The 21,667-nt window shown below is 46.4% G+C and overlaps 1 protein-coding gene across 49 annotated transcripts in view; it reads right to left on the bottom strand.

Annotated features, from left to right (window-relative positions):
* Positions 1-21,667, bottom strand: part of LOC144065839 (receptor-type tyrosine-protein phosphatase delta-like) — a 208,460-nt gene that overhangs the window by 81,278 nt on the left and 105,515 nt on the right. For 48 of the 49 annotated variants that reach the window (XM_077588977.1, XM_077588976.1, XM_077588993.1 and 45 more), the window contains one exon: positions 20,966-21,013. In XM_077588977.1, the coding sequence (XP_077445103.1) occupies positions 20,966-20,998 (33 nt within the window). In that variant the 5' untranslated portion in view covers positions 20,999-21,013. Of the gene's footprint in view, positions 1-5,695; positions 5,734-20,965; positions 21,014-21,667 lie in introns of all 49 variants that reach the window. The other variant, XM_077589006.1, reaches the window with a different exon arrangement.

The following is a 21,667-nucleotide window of genomic DNA, read 5'->3' as shown; positions in this document are numbered from 1 at the left end:
CGTGAGTAAGTTGTAAAATGGCTAAATAAAGTACAACCCAACTCAGTTTTGCTTCCGTTGCCTTTTTAAGTTTATGTTTAAGCTGGTGTATGTTTTGCCATGCCTGGCTGCGTCTATAAAAACGGTGCGTCCTTTTAGTGTGTCAAATACAGAAATAGCACTCGTTATTGACACTGCGGCTAAAAATACGATGCGTCGTAATAGTCGTGAAAATACGGTAGTTGAAATGGTACAAAGTGGTGTTGTTTTCGCAAGGTGCCTCGTTCACCAGCTCCCAAGTTTATGGGATGCCTCCCGGCTGTCATTCTCGTGTTGTGAATATGTGGCGCCGTAATATCTTAATTGTATCAAATTAAATGCTCGTAAAAACGGCAAAGGCAAATGAGTTTGCTCCCGTCCGCCCTCTGGCTAATCCTAAACGGCCCCTCGACTTGCGTTGGCTCGCGAGGAAGTCGCAAAGGGCTCCGATGGATGATCTCCGGCGTCCGCTCGCGGGGAATGACTTTTTATGGTTTGTTAGCCGTCGACCAATCGGGTTCCGAGAGTCCATTTTTGTCCCAGTTAGCGCTCGAGCCTGGCTCGGCGTCATGGACGAAACTATCCTGTGGGTATTTGTACATTTATTGGCCGTCTATCTCCCACACCGCAGCGCTGAAGCTATTCCGCCGCCGCGTTGAGGTACACACGCGAGCAGATGCGTATGTCAAACCGCTCCAAGAATAATCACACAGTTCCCAATTATTCTTCCCCTCTGCGAGGCTCTTTTAAACACAATTCTCAGTCTGACTGGATATCAGCGTTTCCATTTAGCCGCGGTTAACTCGACACCCTCCGCTCGGCTCCCGCGCGGAAAAAGACCGTCTCCGAACGAAGGCCCCACCGGGCGACTCAAAGAAGGCAATTACGCGGCATTACATGTTGCAAAGTGGTTCCGTGGCAGGGGCGGACGGGGTGATTATCGTCAACATAAAACCCCACCGTCCGAGCGCCGTCGAAAAGGCGTCCTCCGGCAAAGACTCTGAAATTTATTACGCCGATTTCAATTAAATCGCTGACCCGCAGCCGGATTTTCGTAGATGGCGGGACTGCACCGGAGCGTAAAGACGGTTCGTCTTGATTTTCGTGAGCGCCGCCCTCTGTGATACATCCGCGAATAGGACTACACTTGTCTGTGAAATGACCGAACTAAAGTGCCTGGTAGCGAGGTCTAGATCGACAATTAAAAAATTAAAATAGATAAATCGTGCAGAGTTACGCTGTCTCCTAACCAAAGCAAAGACGAAAAGTTGGCTAAAAAGAGGAAAAAGTACTTCCTTTCCCTTAACTTTAGTAGTTAGCAGCCACCTGGGAGTTTTGTTCCCGTGCTGAAGCGAGAAACTTAACAACAAATATTCCATTGATCCTCGACTGGAAAAAGTTTGAATTTGGAATATCAGGTGTAGCCGTCTGTTCCTGTGTACACTTCAAAGCGCTCATCTTGGTCCTGTGATGCTGTATTAAGAAAGCCTACAAGCTAGCAAGAATGAGTCCAAACTTTACTTTCCTAACATGACTGCTTTTGCTAACTACCTCAACGCGTACTTGCACGAAAGCCAAATAATTCGTGGTGCGGATAGGGAGGACACAACGCTCGGTGACGATAATAGCCTTCCTACTCTGAATGGATTGGAGGTTATCACCATTCACGGCGGCCAATGAGCTCATCGGTGCTTTAACCGGTTTGCAAAAAATCTGGGCAATGCCGCTTTATTTGGATAAACCTTAAATTAATTGGACTTAGTATAAATCCCGTCATGCCCGCAGCCGTAATAATGTTCTCCGGGTCATTTTGACCCTCGAAAAGACGCGCAACCCTTGTTTACGAGCCATTTTTCGCATCCCAACTAGCCATGGTGTGACTTTTTTCCCTCCCGAACCCTTTCTTTTTTCTTTATTTGCGGTAGCCAGCTAGCGAACGTGGACAAATGGACCACTATATAGCAATACTGCCGCGCCTCGGCGAAAGGTCTTTTGTCCGGCGGGCTGAGCTTTGGCCCCAGCCTGAGATGTGCGGGATTGCGGCGGGCTTTCGGCCGGCGGTGGGAAGGCGGACGTGAGATTGCTTTAACCCCTGACGCCGATAACCCGGCCGAGGCTTTGGGCCAAGTTGCGGCGAGTCAACTTGAAGAACATTTTTAATTACTGGGCCTTTGAAAGGGGATAAGGGGGAGAGGAGACTGGCTGAATGCTTTCCAAGGAGATTAGGCCACGATAGGGAAACGGATAAGATTGTCATTTTTTTCATCAAGAAAAGCATGCCGCCGCTGCCGCCGCCCGGGTGGATGAAGATGACAATCGTAAAAAGGACGCACACTTTTCTTTGGCGCCCCGAAGCGAATAAAATGCAGGATCTTTGGCGAGCTCACGTGGAAAGTAGCAGAAATAACGCGCTCAAATTCGTAATGTGCGTTTACATACCGCTTCTCTTCAATGTATTTATGAAAGATATCAGTTTTTTTCTGAGCTAATTAATTCTGACTCTATTTGGATCCCTTGATATTTCTTGCTAGTTGGAAGTCCAGTCCTTTTGAACTGACTGAACTGAACCAAAAACATCCAGAACAAATGGATTGAATGTCTATCACTGTCAATGGCAATTCGGCACGGGGTAAAACAGGGGTGTCAGACTCGGGTTGGTTCGCAGGCCGCGTTAACGTCAACTCGATTTCATGTGGGCCGGACCATTTTAGATATAATATTTAAATATTTTTTTTATAAATGGATTAAAAGAACTGGATTAAAAGCCCTGAATATTTAGTTTTTTTATGGATCTAAAACAATGTTTATTTTAGCTTTTTTAAATATATTTTTTAGATTTTACAAAATGATTTTTGAACTAAAAACACAGAAAAAAATGGTTTAAAAAATGACGATATTGATTTAAAAGGGGGAAAACCAGGAAATTTAATATACATCTATAATCTTCATTTTATTTTGATCCTAAAACAGAAAGTTGGCACTCATGATTTACTTTCCCAGGCCACACAAAATGATGCGGCAGGCCAGATTTGGCCCACGGGCCGCCACTTTGACACATGTGGGGTAAAATTTGAAAACGTGAAAAACTATTCTTTCCAATCTTTATCTTACGACTTTGCTAAACCACCAATTGAAAAACCAGAAGAAAGATGATCTAGATAAACATAAAAAGCCTTTCTTCTAAGCTAACTCTCCTCAAAATCCAGAAACACCATTTATACTGACGCTCAAATTGCATATTGGCTGACAAGACCACTTTCCTAAGAAGGCGTTACATTATCACGAGCAAACATGCTTTCACGATTCGAAAAATATATCCATTTATTCAGCGCAAAGAACAAACCCTCCACAAACTCATTGAGCTGCACAATTAGCCGCGACAACGACATTCAATACTCCTTTCTCCGTCTACTTGGAAAAATGCTGCGTTGTTCAATAGGTAAGTAAAACACGTCAGTGAAATTGCCACTTGTGCACTTGTGAAATAATAGTCTTGTCAAAATTCCTGCCGGAGCAGAACCCAGAAACGCAACGGAAAGACGTGACCTTATTCCAGTTCTGAGCAATAGACCTCCAATCCATTTGGACTGGACGTCAACAACGGCAAAGCTTGATCAATTCCCAAACGAAATGGGTAGGACGGCTACTCGGGAGAACGAAAGGAGCCACGGGATTGGCCGTAAAAGAGTGCCATAATCGGACATTTCAAGTTGAGTTTCAAAGCCTTCCTTTTTTGCACACGCTAGACACGCCGCCATGTCAGAGCAGAAGCACGCCAGCCGAGGTGCCATGTGCTACGGCGCAAGACGGCCCGAAGAACAGCTCGGGGCGCACACCTGAGCCCCGCTGCGGCGAGCGCACGCCGTCATGTTGACGCGAGCAGACAGTCGCCACCGTTAGCCACGGACGGCCTCAAATGAGGATGCAGGTGAAAGCGGGAGGGGGGGGGTTGGTGTAAGACAGGGGTGTCAGACTCGGGTTGGTTCGCGGGCCGCATTAACGTCAACTCCATTTCATGTGGGCCAGACCATTTTAGATATAATATTTAGATTTTTTTATAAATGGTTTAAAAGAACTGGATTAAAAATCTTGAATATTCCATTTTTTATAAATCTAAAACAATGTTTATTTTAGCTTTTTTTATATATTTTTAGATTTTACTAAATGATTTTTGAACTAAAAAGACCGGAAAAATGGATTAAAAACTGACAATTATTGATTTAAAAGGGGGAAAATCAGGAAATTTAATATACATCTATACTCTTCATTTGAAATTGATCCTAAAACAGAAAGTCGGCACTCATGATTGACTTTCCCGGGCCACACAAAATGATGCGGAGGGCCAGATTTGGCCCCCGGGCCGCCACTTTGACACCTATGGTGTAGGAGAAGGGGTGGGCAAGATTGGCCACGACACAGAGGACGGGAGAGAGCAGAGAGTGACGGGTAAGAAAATGCCAAATAAAAATGAGGCAAGCAATCCTCAGGCGCTTTCATCCACACTTTAGCTCGGGTTGCTACATCAACGTGTGAATTATTGCAGGCACTTAGCAACATTTGGCTGCCTTGACCAATCATAAATCACAACAGTTCAGTCATTGGGGTTCTTGCTGCCATTTTCCTTCCTCCTTCTGCATTTAGCAACTTTTTCATTTCACTAAACCAATAAATTTCTCCAAACTTCACATTTTTCACTTTAATTCTTTCCAAACGTTGCTTCATTAACTCCGTAACTTTACTTTTACCGACCACACAAAGCAATCGACAACCTAACTACTGTTCTGACACCTTTAATATTTCATAAATGTACCTTTTGTCCGCCATTTCCGATATTAGAACTATCCTGTCCTGATATGCAGTGATTCAAAATAAAAAAAACGGACAAAAAAATGAATAATTGCTAAAATTGTGATTGGAGCACATCCGATTAACACACTGCGTCACGTCCGGGCCTCGCGATAATTATGCCACGACGCCCTCGGCGTAACGATTTGCTTCCACGGCCGTCCAAATGAATATTTCTGGCGGAAGCCAAACGAGAAATACAGAAAATGAGTCGCGTTGCCCAGACGGCGTACAAATGGGGATTGAATTGCAACGAACCAGTGGGAAACAGACAGGGTGAGAAATAGAACTCCTTGTTTTTGTGTTACCGGGCGGAAAACGTCGCTCCAGTGATTTGTCCCAAAACAGTTGAAACCCTCCCACACAAGTTCGCGCCTCTCTGGTGACAGTAAATCGTACTTTTTCGTTTGTGGTTTTGTGCACGTAATGTCAATCGCTAGGAATAATCAATGTCCGGTCCACTATGAACACAAGTAAAGCACGCCAAGACAGATGAGTGAGATTTTGAAGCTTCCGATGACTCTACTTCTACAGTAACTTTTTACTTAGGGCAAGATTTCATGATATACAAATTCCCTATTACGAAGATGCATGGCTCTTTTGCAAAGATGCAGCAGGACAGTGACACCGATGATGGTGGTGACACTGACGACGTTAAAGGCTACATATAAACAAAGGACATACCCTTTTACAAAGATGCATGGTTTTGACACCGATGGTTGCAATGTGGATAGAAAGTCTCTATGACATAGCCATGACACGGACTGAAGGTGATGTCATAGATTGAAACATTCTTTGATTACTTTTAAGATTATTTCACAATCAAGCTTACCTTTTAGCACTCAAACAGACTTTCCAGAAGTTGGAGAGCTGCGGGACGACAACAAAATACATCAAAAAGGATAACATGGCACTGGCCAGATCCAAAATTCTTTACCCACTGATTACATTTGACAGGGTTAGACGCCAAACCACTCTCTAGCGTGTACTAATAACTCTACGTAGTTTCTAGTTAGGTACGGCGCCGGTGAAAAGGTTAAGCTGGAGTGCCGGGGGGGTTAGCGTGTCACCGTTTGAGGTCTTGTAGATGAATTTCAAGCTGGCTTTCAAAAGCGACGAGGGAGAATTAATCATGTGATTGATGGCCGGCATGTCTCCGCGCCACGCCGTGCCCCATCCCTTGTTTTCCCGCTGCGAGATAAAAATTCACGCATGGCGATAGTCGGCGGCCGCCGCAATTGATTCTGGCAGGCGGTGCCGGAGCGCTAAGCGTGTGAATAGCTGCCGTCAAAAAAGCTGAAATGGGGGTTGCCGGATTTATTCCGAGTCCATACGCCAGCCATATCGTGGAATTGCTGAGACGACTGTTGTACGGCGCAGCTGCCGTTTGGCATAATCGCCGGCGCGTCTTGTCACGGGTTCACGGGCGCCGTCACGTCTTATCAAGGCGCGCCGTGCCGTTTGCTCGGACGTGACGAATCCTTTACAATTTCAAAATCATCCCCATGTAATTATCGCCAACTGAAAATGGGTCTACGAGTCGGCTTATCTGCGCAATGCGACGCTCTTCGGTGAGATTTTATTGCCGACCGGAAGTTAATTGCTAGGGCCTATTGCTCCGATTCAAAACAAGTGCGTTTGAATGATTAACCCGTATTCTCTACTTATCTGCGGGTCACGAGGTAGCCACCTGTCTGCCTTTATGCTGCCCTACATAGATTTATGGCTCATAAACCGCTTGTAAGAAGCCACTTGGCTACGTGCGAGTCCACACAGGATCCGATAGTACAGGGGTAGGGAACCTATGGCTCGGGAGCCATATGTGGCTCTTTCCATGGGTGCATATGGCTCTCCACTAACCTGTGAGGTAAAATATGGAAATCATTGGTGAGAGAACTGAGTCCCGAACACACTAACAAGAGCGTCACTGTGGCGTCGACACTGTACCCCTATTTTAATCATAATTTTGTTTTTTATTACTCTTCTGCATGCATGATATCATTGATACTGATTTTGTAAGCCACCACATAACAATGTTGTCAAAAGAAATCAGACTTTTTGTACGTTAAAAGTGATGAAATGACTAAAAAATAAAAATTACACTTTCATATATTTTTACTTTTCAATTGCGAGAATGGCTCTCAGGAAATAACATTAGAAAATATGAATTGTTTATGGCTCTCTCTGTCAAAAAGGTTCCCGACCACTGCGATAGTAGGATACGGAGGAGCACATTTTGTGGGTTTTACAAAGGAAAAATGCCACCGATTCCGATCCGAACAAAGACCCGAACAAGCCCAATTTTACAATTCGTTTACAGTGTGAGCAAATATTTCGGGCCTCACTGAATGATCATCTTTCGAGTCCAATCCGTTTGTGTTCGATCGCTGGCAACCCTCCTCCTGTCCGAACGGATAAGATGCCTATAGTTGTCGAGAGTTTAATTAAAATAATCTAAGACCAGGGATAAACCTGATAGCACATTTGATCTATTAGCTCTATCAGGTGATAAAATGGGCGAAGTACTGACTATGTGAATTTCTTGGAATTACCCAAGTTTATAAGCCTTAAATTGATCAAGATCAGACAGATGTCTGTTGGGGGGTCAGCGTCCATTCACTAGTATTTCTTTCGCTTTGGAAATTCGCCCTCCCGACAGCTGGCCGTCAAGCCGTAGGCAATTTAAAAAGCCTGCCAGTCTACGGTCTTCTATTAGCCTAGCTGCCAGAGCGCCACTGAGCTCTGAACGTCAGCTAGACGGCGCAAAAATTCCGGGTTAGGCAAATGACAGAACGCGTTGGTGTCACCGTGGCGTTTTGCCTTTACGCCCGAAGCGCGCACGTGTTCTTCTCGACAACCGAGCGAAAAGCCCCCTCTCGTCCCCGCCGTATGTCTGTCAGAAATATTCATTGGACGCCAAAAGACGGGAAAAGAGAATCAGTCCCCAGTTGGCACTCGTCTCAAAGGCGAAGTCGCGATCGACGTGGAACGGAACAACTGGCCTGCCGTCGCATGGAAAGACGGCCATCTGGTGTCTAATCGTCATTTAGCAAGGACAAGAATATCTGTCTCCTTGTTGTTCCTCTCTCAATCAGCAACAGACAGATATGCTAAACCCGTTCTTTGGTTGTGGACCACAGGAACTAGCTAAGTCAGGAGAATAGACGATGACTGAAGCCTTTGAGCTCTATTTACAGTTTCAATGGCAGCCAAAGATGGTCCTTTGCCTGAGTTCATCACGAGAAGATGTCCAATTGGAAGTAGTGATTGACATCAGTCCCTTCTCTGAAAACCCACCAGATGGGAGGCCAGGTGCCATGAATGGCAACCCACGAGTTAACGTAGACAATTAAAAACGCAGTCAGTCCAGCCGTTAGTTGAACTTATTTATCAGCCTAACGCGCTCCAGCAAATTGCCGTATTTTCAACAACCGCTTGCGGACAGACGGTAGCTTCTTGTTCAGGTCGACAAAGCCTTTAGTTTACGGTCGAGTCGCAACAGCGGCGCTGGCGGCTCTTTTACCAGCAGCCGCAAGAGCAAATGGAACAAAAGCCACAGTTGGCTGGGTCACGCTATGATTTACCTGAGGGCTGTTTTGCATGGACCGACCGCGGAACAGTCATTTTGCTCTCCATTAGCATGTGAGGGAAGGAACGGCGTACGCCACGTGGAGGGAACAGCATTGCCTGAGGATATCCGGCATTATGGGGACGCATCTCGTCCCCGATCCCATTCAGGTCGGAATGCTAATGGAGTCGAAGTGGGTCGTCTGGAGTTAAAGTGAAGACGCCAAATGGAAAAGGCTTTGAAGTAACAACCATTAGCGATTGCTGTAATACTATACGCAAAGCCCAAAGTGTGCCATCGCGCCAGGCACGGTGACTTCAAGGGGCATAAGTCAACCGTAAACAGAGGCGACGAAAACCGAAGACAAGCCACTGAAAATGCAATACGAGATTTCTTAGGTTTCCGAGCCGTTCTCCTTAACGGTCCCATCGTCCTTCCCCTGCCCTTCACCTGCTGCCAAACGTCATTAACAAAAGGGTTAAAAGACGGCCCGGTCGGCCATATGTTTCCGTAATTACGGACGGCGGCGCCGGCAGAACACTTTCCGCTAAAACGCGGCGGCGTTTCAATTACGTTGCCTCTTGTTTCTCTGCCCGGCGAACATTGCAAAGCGGCGAAGGTGACAAAAGGTGCAGATGTTATCGCGGCGAGGGCGCTAGCAGGGGGGCCGTCGGGAGAGGCGTCCCCAGTCTTCGATGCTCTAAATTACGTGCATCGGTTCGAGGCGTAAAGTTAACTCGTGGGATCTGACGGTGCGGTCATTCGCTGCCAGGCCTCCCGATTCAAAGGGACCGGACGGACGTCAACAGGAGAGCCACTCAAAATCTGCGAGTGAAACATTTGGATACAGCTCCGTGCGCAAAGTGAAGAGACATGGGCAGATTTTCACGGCCTGGCGCCCGAGAGCCAGGAAAGGTAAGGGCGGAAAATGCGGCGTGACAAGCTACGCCGCAGCACACTTTAGCGTCTCGCTGGGCGTCACACTGTGCCAAGAAAGTGCAGACGTGGTCCACGTTTCGAAGCCCCCCGCCAAGAAAGCAAATGGCTCGAGTAACGCACGGGGGACATTTGACCTTGCCATAATAACCGTCGGGATTCCGCAATCTAACTGTTGATCGAAGCTAAAAACAAGGGAACATTTCAAGCCGATTTCTCGGAGGGCGGATTGTTCTGATTTAGCGCCTTGCTCAAACCCTTCTGGCAGCGCGTAAGGAAAGGCTTCAAAGACGGAAATCAATCTCCTTAATTAATAATGCAAGCCGCTTGTCTTATCCATTAACTCCAGTTGGTCGTAGTAACGTCAAATTGGGCCGTAGAATCCGACATTTAAATCACGGAGTAATAGAAGCGAGCCCCGAGGGGTGACACGTGTAGCGCAAAGAGCTTCATTGATTTTTTTCTTTCTACGCAGCCTCGCCGTTGTAAAATGTCCAATGTTCGGGGTTGCCAGATAAGACAGGCCATTGACAAAATCCAGTTCTAAGACCAGAAGACATTTTAGAAAGTGCGTTAGTTATTCTTAAAGCTACTCTTTTGTTTTATGTTCGAGGTTGCCAGATAGGACCGCCCATTGACAAAATCCAGTTCTAAGACCAGAAGACATTTTTGAAAGTGCGTTAGTTATTCTTAAAGCTACTGTTTTATTTTTGTTTCAAATAAACACAATAGCGAATCGAGCACTTATATCAAAGCTGATTAAAAATCAATTTATTTATTTTTAGATTTTTACGAATGTCCAGTCCAATCCATTTTAGGGTGGCCATGAACAAATTTTGGCCCAACTTCAACGAGTTCATTGGGAAATCATCCTTTGTTGCAGAACCTCCTAACTTTAGCGCAAAATAGCGGCGATTGATTTTGAGAAGCAGTCGTGATTGCAGAGGCAATAATCCCTCACACAAATGAGCATAATCACAGCATAAGCCATTTTAATTGCACCTCCATTTCATTTCTATAAAGAAATGATTGGCAGGATGTTTCCGGCAGAAAAAAGACTGAGTGGGAGTGCCCGTAATTACCAGTTGTCGTTACTCCCAAATAGCGGCAAATAAAGCGGAATTTGCGCCGATCGTGGGTGAAACGAGCGGCAAATTTTGGAGAGCAAAGTTGCAGATGTGATTGGTATGAACGCCAGGGTAGTCCATCTTGAAGTCAAATTAAAATTGTATTGGTTCTAAAAATAGAGGGCCGTTTTTCTTTCCTTCGCACCCTCCTGCGGGGAGCGAAGACGGAGCTTTGTCGCAAACACCCGAGGAACATATGCCGCCGCCGCCGCCGCTCCTTTGGCGGAGCAGATTGCCGCGGCCTCAGATGTTTCTTAACAGTTCATTTCCTCAACTCTTCCTTCTTTTTGCCCCCCTGCGTTAATTGTTCTTTTTGGGCTCATTCCGCTCAAGTGACTCCTTTAATTTTCCCTTCCAGAGTAATGCAAGCCCCCTAGGGAGCTTTCTTTTAGAACATTTTTCTACCTTTATGGCACATCTCAGGAGATCCTGTGATGTTTTTAACTTATGTTAGAAGTTACGAATCGACAATTACAGTTGATGGATCTTTTCGAGGGATTGGCATTTGTTGGAAAGCTTATTTTTTCTTTTGGGACCATAAACATTCATTGCATTTTTGGGGTGGAAAAACCAAAAGGATTCAAAAACGGAAAATATTCTCTAGTTTTGAAATATTCCATTTTGTTTTAGCGAGAAACAAGAAGTGGATGCTACACGATAGACTTCCCCGGGCTACGCAAAAGGCCGTGACGGGCCAGAATCTTCCCCCGGGTCTGCAAGTTTGAAACCCACGTTCTGACATAAGCCCAATTAAAGCTGACCCTTCCAGAACTTCACAAGCGGAATCATCTTGAAACATTTCTCTCTAAAAAAAAAGCACATTTTTCCAGCCTGCTTTCGCGCATTCCTCCTTGTTGGAGTCCACTCACTGCAGTTCGCTGCATGCCAAAATGTTTCTTTCTTCCCCCAACGCCAAGGTCAGTAGACCTCCAACACCAATTCCAGTCGCAATTAGCGCCAGGAGGTTGTGCATCATCCCGGGCTGAGTCATAAATTGCCCGCCGGTTCTACGCATCCGTCTCAGTTACACTTTTTATTTGGATGGCCACTCGACGGCCCACGGCGGAGTCATTAAGCTCCTATGTAAATACAAGCGTTGGCCGCAGAGTTCACCTTGCCGTGGCGCTTTTGGAACAACGGGAGGGTCTCGTTATTGCCCGGCTTGGAAAAGAGCACCCGTGGATACTTTATTCGGGATTTCAAAAGGATTGGATCTACGTGAAAATGTCCACAGCTAAATTTGGCTCGGTGTGTAACACACAATTATGCTATTACAGTGGTACCTCATGGTACGACATGCTCGTGATATGACGAAAATTTCGATCGAATAATTCGCTTGCGATACGATCAAAATTTCGAGATGCGACCAAGCCAGGTGGCCATAACATGAGAGGCTGTTTATCATTGTAGCGCACTGTCTTTTTTTCCGCATCTCTTTCGTGTATAACTACTATATCTACGAGGACTGAACGATTTATTCAGACGAGTTTCGACCAGGAAACGCACAACGCGCATGCAAAAAGAGGGCTTTCTGGGTAATGAAGTATACTCTTGCACACAACACCCATAGGCAATGGCACCCTTTCTCAGAATAAAACTTCATTACCCACAATCAATACATGGGTAGGCTATTGAATTTCCTGTTTTTGCCCTAGCCTGTTAGCTCTCGTTGGCGGAGCGATTGCTAATTCAAGACTAGTACTTCTCGTTGGCAAGTGGTCGTGTGTTATCCTATTGTGAGGACATCTGTGTCCATCATTTTCGGAATATTTTGAAGGGAATACGTACATCAGCAAACAGCCCATCGATAGCGAACGTGAGGGTGGAGGCGTGGCAAAGCGCTAACCCGGAAAACGAAGGTAACAAAAGATTAAGACAAAAATAGAATTCAGTTTTGTGAAAAGTTACATTAAACATATGTTTGAGTGTGTCTGTATATATTAATCCAAGTTAATTGAAATTTGTTTGTTCGGTTAAGAGTGCGTTTCTTCTGCAAGAAACCCGGATATGACTCAGATGTCTGTTTCATTACGGCGTGTATTTGGAAATACCCATTGGTGAACCTATCACTGTCCAAGAGACGTATCAGGCTCGCAGGATGATTTCTGAATAAATTCTCACCTCCGAAAGTTCAGGATTTGTTACCAAGTCCTTGGGCAATGGCACTAAAAGAGTTGGGAGAATCTAACAAAGAAAATGTAATTATGGGATCTCGGTTCTTGGAGAAACTTGCTCATTTGACTGACAGGCAGCAGAGCTAGCATACACCCCCTCTTCCTTAGCTAGAAACAGACCCGTCGTTCCCTTATCCTCTCTGCCAGCAGCTGTCTGCTGCACAGCTGTTTCCTTTTCCCCCGAAGCGAGCAAAGCTGCACCCCCCCATCTGCTCAACGGAGCGTCGCGGGTATATCGTGGAGGTGTGCTGGCATAGCCGCTTCGTGCCACTTGGCAGGCAAAGAAGAAGCCGGATAATGGGCCTGTAATTCATCAAGTTTCCAAGCAGACTTGAAGAAGGTTTTTTTGAATAGCGATGCCCGCGCGGTGGCCGCCACGCCATCGACTATGAGTAACTGTCGTCTTGCGACAGAACCCGAGGGGATGCGCGCGACGCCTCTTGATCGATGCGTCGCCTCTTTGGCCTGGCCAAGCGTTTACTTTATCACAACAAGCCTTCGCTACACGACTGCGTAACTCTTAAGGTCTTCGGTGTCCGACGCGCTGAAAGGGACGTATTGATTGCATCGTGAAACCGTCACTTATGACAAATGGAGCCCTAAATCAAATCGGGAGATAAATCGTCCGGCGGCGGTGTCATTAGGGCGGCGTGATGGCTAGCTTAATATGGTGATTAAATGAGGACAAACTATGATGCCACCAAGTTGCGTCTGACGGGTTGACCCAGCTTGGACTGCAAGTGGCTTCATCTCAATCTCACAACATTCCAATATGCGATCAATCATTAGCATGATTTCCCGCGTCCAGCAATTCTTCTCATTAGCTTAAAACACGTTCTGATATTTCCATTTTCAGAACCACACTACCTGTTTCCTCCAAGACGAACCAAGATTCCGTCACAGACCAATAATGCCATTACACGCGGCTGTTCCTTTGAAAGCCTCCACGATTTAGCCGCTAGAGCTAATAAAAGTGTTCTTGGCTGGCAGAGAGAGAGCGCGCCTGCCAAGGCTAGCAGACAGTAACCAGAACATTTGGCTCATTTTGTAAGCATGCGTTAAGCTGGAGAATCTGCGTGACCCTGGCGCTCCATATGGTCCAGAACATGGCACGGAGTACTCTGCTCCGTGGGCGACTGCAGCTTTGGCAGCCCGCAGAAGCCCCAAAGGTCCGCAGTGCGGACGCACGGCACAAATGCTAACCTCCAGTGTTGTCCTTATGCTAATACCATGGCGCAGCGTATAAACAAAGATCCTTTTTTTGGAGGCAACCAACAAGCGGAAATAATGTGAACTATCGTTATTGATGACGCCCTTTGTCACAGTTGGTACCCCCAAATGATTGAAAGTATCGGTCGGGTCCACCATCAGGTCACCCGCCAGCACAGTCATTGTTTTGAGTGGGTATAAAGCGGAAATCAATTTCCTCTGCTCTCTTCTGGGTTAGGTTGGTCGCGACGCTATTTGAACGGGGCTTGTGTCTGTGCCCGCAGGAGCACTTACTCCACTCTGGCTGACCTCGTTGTCCTTTACCCCTTGCAGTGTATCGCTCCCGTTAAAATCATAACTCTCGACAACGCGCTCCTATTGTGGGTTCGCCAGTTAGCGGGGAAACCAAATTTGGAAGCCGACCTGAAGCAGAAGAATCCCATTAAAAAGAATACAATGATACTTGGATTATTTCAATTATAGCACCAGCGAGGAGGCTCGGGAGCCGTCGCAGAATGCCTCGCTACGACTCACCGCTTTGGCTAATGGTGTTTTCTTTGCCGGGGAAATGACATATAATATCATTAAATAGAGATATGCAGAATAGAGTGTCGACAGATTCATCTAGTGGGTCCGCTCAATCTGTTCGTGGGTGTCGAGTGGCTCCCTGACGACAGATCCAGCTCATCCTTTGGAAACGCTGGACATTTTTAGAGCTCGGTGGCTTTCTGTACGTTGCGGCTTAGAGAAGGAATGTTCAAATGTCTGCCAGAGCGGCCACAAAAAGATTTGCCGGAACCCAAAGAGGATCCACAATTGACGTCTTGAACCCCCCACAACTGACTAGACAACAAAACAATCACTTAGAGCTTGTTAACCCTTTCTCGTCGGCTGCCGTTGACGACTGAGCAAATGTTCTCCCAGTTGAAACAATTTTTACGTCTGGCGTTGTCAAGGTACTACGACTGACCGGCTCGCTCCCTCAACGTATAGCAGCTGGTATACCAAATGCTAAAAAAGTGGCTTCAATGAGCCCAATGTAGACGTTGCCAGGTTTATCATCTTTACAGTTAAACCATTAAAGTTCAATCAACAAACACGCAACAACTCCAGTGGCCTCTAAACCGCAAATAATCCCCCCTAAGCAGTATTCAAAAGGTACAGACAAAACAAAGACTAGGCTGATGTGTAGATTGTGTCGTTACAAACTACCCAGCTATATTTTAGTTCAAGGGTAGCCATCCAAAAGTCAAGCAACTTTAGACTGATTGGATGTCCAAAGTACAGTGCACGGCGAACAAGTGGGGTTTTTCACTGGAACGAGACCGACCTTCATTAATATCGTGTTCTTAAGCAGAGTTACAATAGATAGTTTCACAGCAGACTGCGCTGCCTAACATTTTCTTTGACCTTATGCAAATGAAGCCATGTAAAACACAACAATCCTTCAAGGACGGCGGTTCAGAGTCGCATGCGGCGAGACGTGACCTTAACGGGGTTTTAATTTCCACTCGGAGGATTTCATCTGCATGATTACGCGAACGCTCCGCCGTACCGTCGGCCGCTTGTACCGCCGACGAGGCCTCGCGTGTCACTTTTGCGATTCCGGCACATTTGTCTGACGCTCGGCATCGGAAGACAAAACGCGTTTGTGGGGGGGAAAAGCGTTTGGGGAAATTGCCAGATCCCTGGAATAAAAAACGAAACATTCCATCGCTACATTTGCGAGAACAAAGCTAACGGCATGTGAGCAATGGGACCATCTTGACGTTATGAGCGCCGTAAACAAGAGCCGACGCGCAGGTGGATGTCTTTGTAACGGTACGGGCGGAAAGTCAATCATTTTTGCTCACGCGCTGGAGTAATTGCGACATTTAAATTCCCACCCAAAACAAGCCCGCCTTGCCCACGCGATAAGACTTGATTTATAAGGATAACGATGGTATCGGCCAGTGTTATTCCCAGATACCCTCTGACGGGGCCACGACCTTCAAAGTGGCTTCCGCCGCCGCTCCAGAAGCCGAAGTAGCGCAAAGGCTCCGACGGGGAAGTCCGGCTTTGTCAAAACAACAGGTGGAGAAGAAAACCTCAAGCAATAAAGGATGGATTACATCCTCTCCGGAGCCAACGCGACTTTCCGCAAAGGTTGAGGAAATCAAACAAGCTACTCATTTTGTTTCTGGTTTTCCGCGAGTTCTATTCAAGCGCGTCTCGCCTCGTCTTATCTGCCACCCGCAGCCAACTGCGCGGCCCAGAAACCGTCTTAATGTGACAAGTGTACGATAAACTTGACAGATCAACTTTTTCGATAGTCTCCGAGCCCATAAACAAGCGGGGCCTCTAATCTGATAATCCGCCAATGAAAGATTAGGGCACCGGGAGTATTATTGTGTTGTCAGTCTTGCTTACGGGGTCACCCGGGCTTTGGCTGGCGGGGTTAGACATCCCTCAGCCGACTCCGGGACGGTGTCACATCCCGGCAGGTGAGGTGAGGCGATAAGACTAACTGCGGGACGCTCAGTGGACAAACTTGAACTGTCACCGGCGCTAATGGGAAAGAAAACAAGGGCAAAGGCGCTAGCGCTTTGCTACAAGTTGGCACTAGCGTCTAGCACCACATTGGTCTCGTCACTCGTATGACTTTGTCAGTCGTGGACGCCGTTTGCTCAATGCCACCTTCCCACTTTGCAAAGAACCTCAGAGTTCAAGCACACTTAAGAACCTGACAAATTCGTTTCCTACATGGGTTTAGCTATACGACAAGATTTTTTTCATGGCTGCCGTCCACGCAGATCGAACGATCGACAACCGTCTCAATCAACGTCCTCACGATCAGCAGTCGCCGGAGCAACCGTTGACTCTGATTCGGTTATTTTGGACTCTGAAACGTCGCCATAATTCAACAATGCAAATAGAAGATTCCTACTTGTCCCATAAAATACATAATTTTAATAGCCTCATTACATTTTCACTGCACAGTTTCATTGCCCCTCTGATTTACGCCGCTGCCATTTTAGCGGCGGGCCCCGTTCGGCAAATACCAAGGGTCAAGCTCTTCCGCGTCACCTTCCACCTTTAACTCTCGCCGTAAATTTCATCAAGGTGAGCAAAAAGCGCCGTTAATTTAGCCTAGTGAAAGCTAGGTCGCTGACCCGTTAAATGAGCAAAGCTAATACTGACCTTAACATGGTCTTCTGCGCACGGAGGTAATTGCCGAAGCTTCGGGATCAATCAATATTGACTCTTTTGTTTTGTTAAATTTCAACGAGACCCTCTCATACGTGGCCGTCCACCTGAACGCGTAAAAGCGACTTCAGAAACGCTTTAATCCTGTCGCTTATCGCTTTTTTAAGAGACTACCGCAATCCTCTACGTGCGACTCCCCACCCGACGAAGGCCGTTTCATTTTCATAAAATTTCCATACATGGGAGGCTATTATTGAAATGCTCACTTCTATGTAAAATCAAATATTGACTTTTTGCTTTCCGCGCAAAGAGTTTCCAGGTCACGTGGCCGCGTGGTCCGAAAAGACTCCCTTTAATTTTTCAACGGCGACTCGGCAGACATTTCCATCTGGGCTTGATAAATCTCACCGTCTTCCTTCTCCTCCTCGCCACACCAAAGCCATTTATTTTCTATTTCTCCCAGCTATATTTCCCAGTTAATATTTCCTTTTTTTCCCCTCTCATAGCACCTGACAAAAAGATGCCACGAGGGACGATAAGAAGTCTGAACCCTTTGCACTACGAAACAGGGTTTACCTTTTTCTCACGATTTCAAAAGGCTGAAACAGACGCCCGTCAGCGGCGTCGCTTTCGACTCAACTCGGCAATGCTAACGATGATAGAACATTTGACGTCTGGTGCAAACGCTCGGCGCGCAAATGCGCAACCCTCCGCGGAAAAGATCACAAAGATGGCCTGACTGAAGTTCCTATATATAGATTTCCCAACCAGCTAAATCCTGATTGTGTCAGTCAGACCCACTCCGCTAGCCGCCGGCGTTAGTTTATCATGCCGGCGCTTCAAAAACGCAAGATTGCCATGATCCATTTTTGCAAAAGATCACGCTGATTTGCGAAAGCCTTAAATGAGGTGCGGAGTTGAGCGACGGGTAGCCGGACCCTTCTGGCGATTGGGCGAGGCTTTAATTTGAAGATTTCTTTGGCAGACATTGTTCTGCTAATGCAAATGGGACAGACAGACGAGAGCTTAATGTTGATGAGGTGTTAATATCTAATATCCAAAGCAGATAAAAGCCTTATTAGCCCCCGCGGTCCGGCGCGAGTAGGAACTCATTACACCGAGGAGATGGACCAATACGTCGACTGAAGGGCTTTGTCGTGCGTCCTTAAGCTTTCTGACAGGGTCAACTTCATTTTCAGACTAAAATGCTCGGGGTTTAACCAGCGTAGACAAGCCGACATTGTTTGGGGGATCTCAGTCGGACTTCCGTGGACGGCGACATGTGGGGATTACGCCGTCTCAAGCCGGAGGCGCTTTGATAATCGCTTGTCATTTCGGGAGTTTGCGCGCCTGTCGGAGCTTGGCGCTTTCTAAAGGTCTTTGGTTCAAAACCAATGGTGGGCAGATTAGTCCGCCACGCTCCTTTTTCTGCGCAGGGTGGCTTGCAATGTTTTCTTTCGGGCTTTGAGGAGGCCAAACAGTTTAGGGGCGGGGGATCTCAACACGGCAATACCTGACTATTGTAGCCGATGCGTCAGCTTAGCTAGGTGAAAAAGGCCTTGTTTTTTATAAATCTTCATTTTTTGATTACTACCGCCAGGATTGGATTGGATTGGATAAATTTATTCATCCCGTATTTGGGAAATTTCATTGTGACAGTAGCAAGAAAGGCATAGTTATTAGTTAGACAGTACAGTCAAAGGCCGCAGAACAACAAAGCAAAAAGCACAAAGTACAAAGCAAATCAAAGTCAATGGGATCATTAAGAATCACCAAATCATTAAGACAGAAAAGCAGCAAAAACGCAAAACGAACTACGAGTTTCGGTAGCAAAAACGGATAGACTCAAAAAGAGGTAAAGTTGGACAAAAACTGGAACTACATACAGGAAGTCTCCCACGAGATGGGGAACTTCTGCAGACTGTGACCGAGGTAGCCGGTTCCGGCCGGTCAGGTAGACGGATCGCTGCCAGTTCTAACGGATCGGACGTCTATTGCCGTGGCAGTGAAACGTGATTCAATGCCAGCTGTCCGAATTCAAATGGACTTTTATTTTCAGTCGCAGTGAACGAATTAAAAGTCCAGTATTTTCTCATTCCTGGCCTTTTGCCATCACATGAAGCATTTGAGTTTTCTGCCGCTTAATGTCTTTTGGCAAACGCCGGCGGTATAATGAATGCGAGGCTCGCGGTGCGAAAGCACAAAGTAAGCACGCCATTTGCTGATCAATGACTCGGGCACGAGAAGAATGAGCTGCGAGCTCGCTGATTGAGCGACAACGTCAATAGCCAAAGTGCTGCCTTTAAACAAGTGGCCACAAACACCGTCTCCATCCAGGAATGCCTCCCATCGATTTCAATTTGAGCCGGCGCGGTCCTAAATCCCCTTTATGCCGATCAAGTCATTCAAGTTAGCCCCACTTTCGTCTTTAGCGTTACTTCAAGCGCTTCCGAAACCGAACAAAAGCGCCCTCGACCACCACCGACCGGCACACTCTCCGGACATTGACGTTTTCAAAGTGCGGGGACTCCGTGGACACTACGACTCCATTAGGACTGAGCACGCGTCCTACGCTCTGATGGGTCCCAATATTGACTAATCATTTGAATCATTAAGCCTCCGAGTCGATTGCCTGGCCTGCACTGTCAGCAGTGCTTATCGAAAAAGACAATTACCTGGAATACGAGCAGGACGGACCATCAAGTGCGCTTCCTATTCATGCTCGCGGGTGAATAGAGTCAAAAGTTCATTTGAGATGGAAATTTTCTCGCTTCATAAAACGTGGCATCTCCGCCCAAACGACGATATTTCCCAAACTTGTGCCGATGTTAATCAAAGTCGAGGCTTAATCTGAGGGACCGATAAGGCGCTCCCTCTTTTAACGGGGCCGTTTAAGCGCAGGGGAGGGGGTGAGGGGGCTGAAGCGGCGAGATCAGGTGAAATGAAGAGGAACTGATTGCTTATGGTGATTAGACTGATTACATTTTAAATTTAAAAACTTTGCCCCCCACCTCCCACCTCGCAGAACATAATCCTTTCTAGTTACACCAAAAATGACATTGGGGCAGGGCCGTCAAGATCGGCAAGTTGCGGTTTATCTCGGAAATGACCAACTCGTCGAGATCCGATTTGACGGAAAGGGCCAACGAATAAATTGGTGACCTGCAAATGAGCATATCTCGGGGCTAATTGCAGCCAGACTTTTGGTCGCCGGATGTTTGGTCGCAGACGTTTGGTCGCCTGGACCCAAACAACCGGCAACCAAACGTCCGACAACCAAAAGTCCGGCGACAAAACAAGGTAAAACAACACGGTCTACGCATCAATCAAAGCCAACAATGACCCTGAGCAGTTTCACTGAGCCGACGAGTTTGTATGTACATGCGTTGTCCCTTTAAGAAGCTACGTCAGTTCAGTCAGGGTCTTTACAAGTTCTCCAACAAAAAAACAATAAAAGTCCGGGAAATTTGGAGCTTTTCTTTAGCCTAATAATTAATAGGGCATTAAGTATGACTAAATAATAATTCGCAGTTTGTATTTAGGGAATTGGAGCAACAATTTTAAATGGTAATTATCAATAACATTCCGGGCGACCAAACGTCCGGCGACCAAAGGTCCAGCAACCAAACGTCCGAGTACCGTCACCCCCGACGGCCGCAATGTTTTTTTCTTGATTCCTCCCACAGGGCGGCGAAGAGGAAGGTCGCCTCGACACGATTGTTTTATTCAACGGCGACGGATTAACGCTGACGTTGCAATTTTGAAACGCTCTAGCCCTGCTTTCTATATTTTCTTAGATGTGTTGATTTCCCTAATACGCGGGTGTCAAAGTCGTGGCCCGGGGGCCGGATCTAGCACGCGAGCCGAGAAATGCGGCAGGTAATTAAAAAAAAAAGGCCTACCTTGAGGTGGATGGTGTGAAAGTCAAGGAACATTCTCTCTCCTGAGACCTAAGGCAGAGGAGGGAGAAAGGAAAGGGTGTCACTCCTGATTACTAAAACCAAGCAATTACAGAGCAGCCTTCTTTGACAGTGATTGATCAATGAGGAACTCCCGTAATCAAGACAAGGACTCCAGGGCCCCCTCCGGTAAATTGGCCAAGGTAAATCGGCGGGGGCACGGCAAATCCCAGTTTGCCCGAGTTACTGAGACTGAGACCGGTATTCGGGTCCGCAACGCTACAAGTGGAAAGTATCGTGAGTCATTTTGCCAATTATCTCTATCTATGCCATTGGTTGTTAGCATTCAGTTATCACCGTCAATGACAATCACAGGTAATCATTTTTTAATATATAATTTGACGATAAAGGAAATTAGGAATGGGAAAAAAATGATTCACTCTATTAAAATGAATAAAAAAACAACTCTGGTTCGGTTCCCTGATAATACTCTGAGGTTGATGAAAAAAATAAAATAAATTGCTAGAATAACAGTTTCAGTTTGTTTGTTTGAATGAATAAGCTTTGCAAGTTGAAATATTTTTTTCAAAATGGGATATTTACACTCAAAACATTGGGTAAAAGTCCATTACAGTGGTACCTCGTGATACAACATGCTGGTGATACAACATGCTCGTGGTACGACGAAAATTTTGATCGAATAAT

This window comes from Stigmatopora argus, chromosome 20, assembly GCF_051989625.1.
Source record: "Stigmatopora argus isolate UIUO_Sarg chromosome 20, RoL_Sarg_1.0, whole genome shotgun sequence".
Classification (NCBI taxonomy): Eukaryota; Metazoa; Chordata; class Actinopteri; order Syngnathiformes; family Syngnathidae; genus Stigmatopora; species Stigmatopora argus.
The sequence above is the reverse complement of the archived record's forward strand: the minus strand, read 5'-3'. Positions and strand labels throughout refer to the sequence as shown.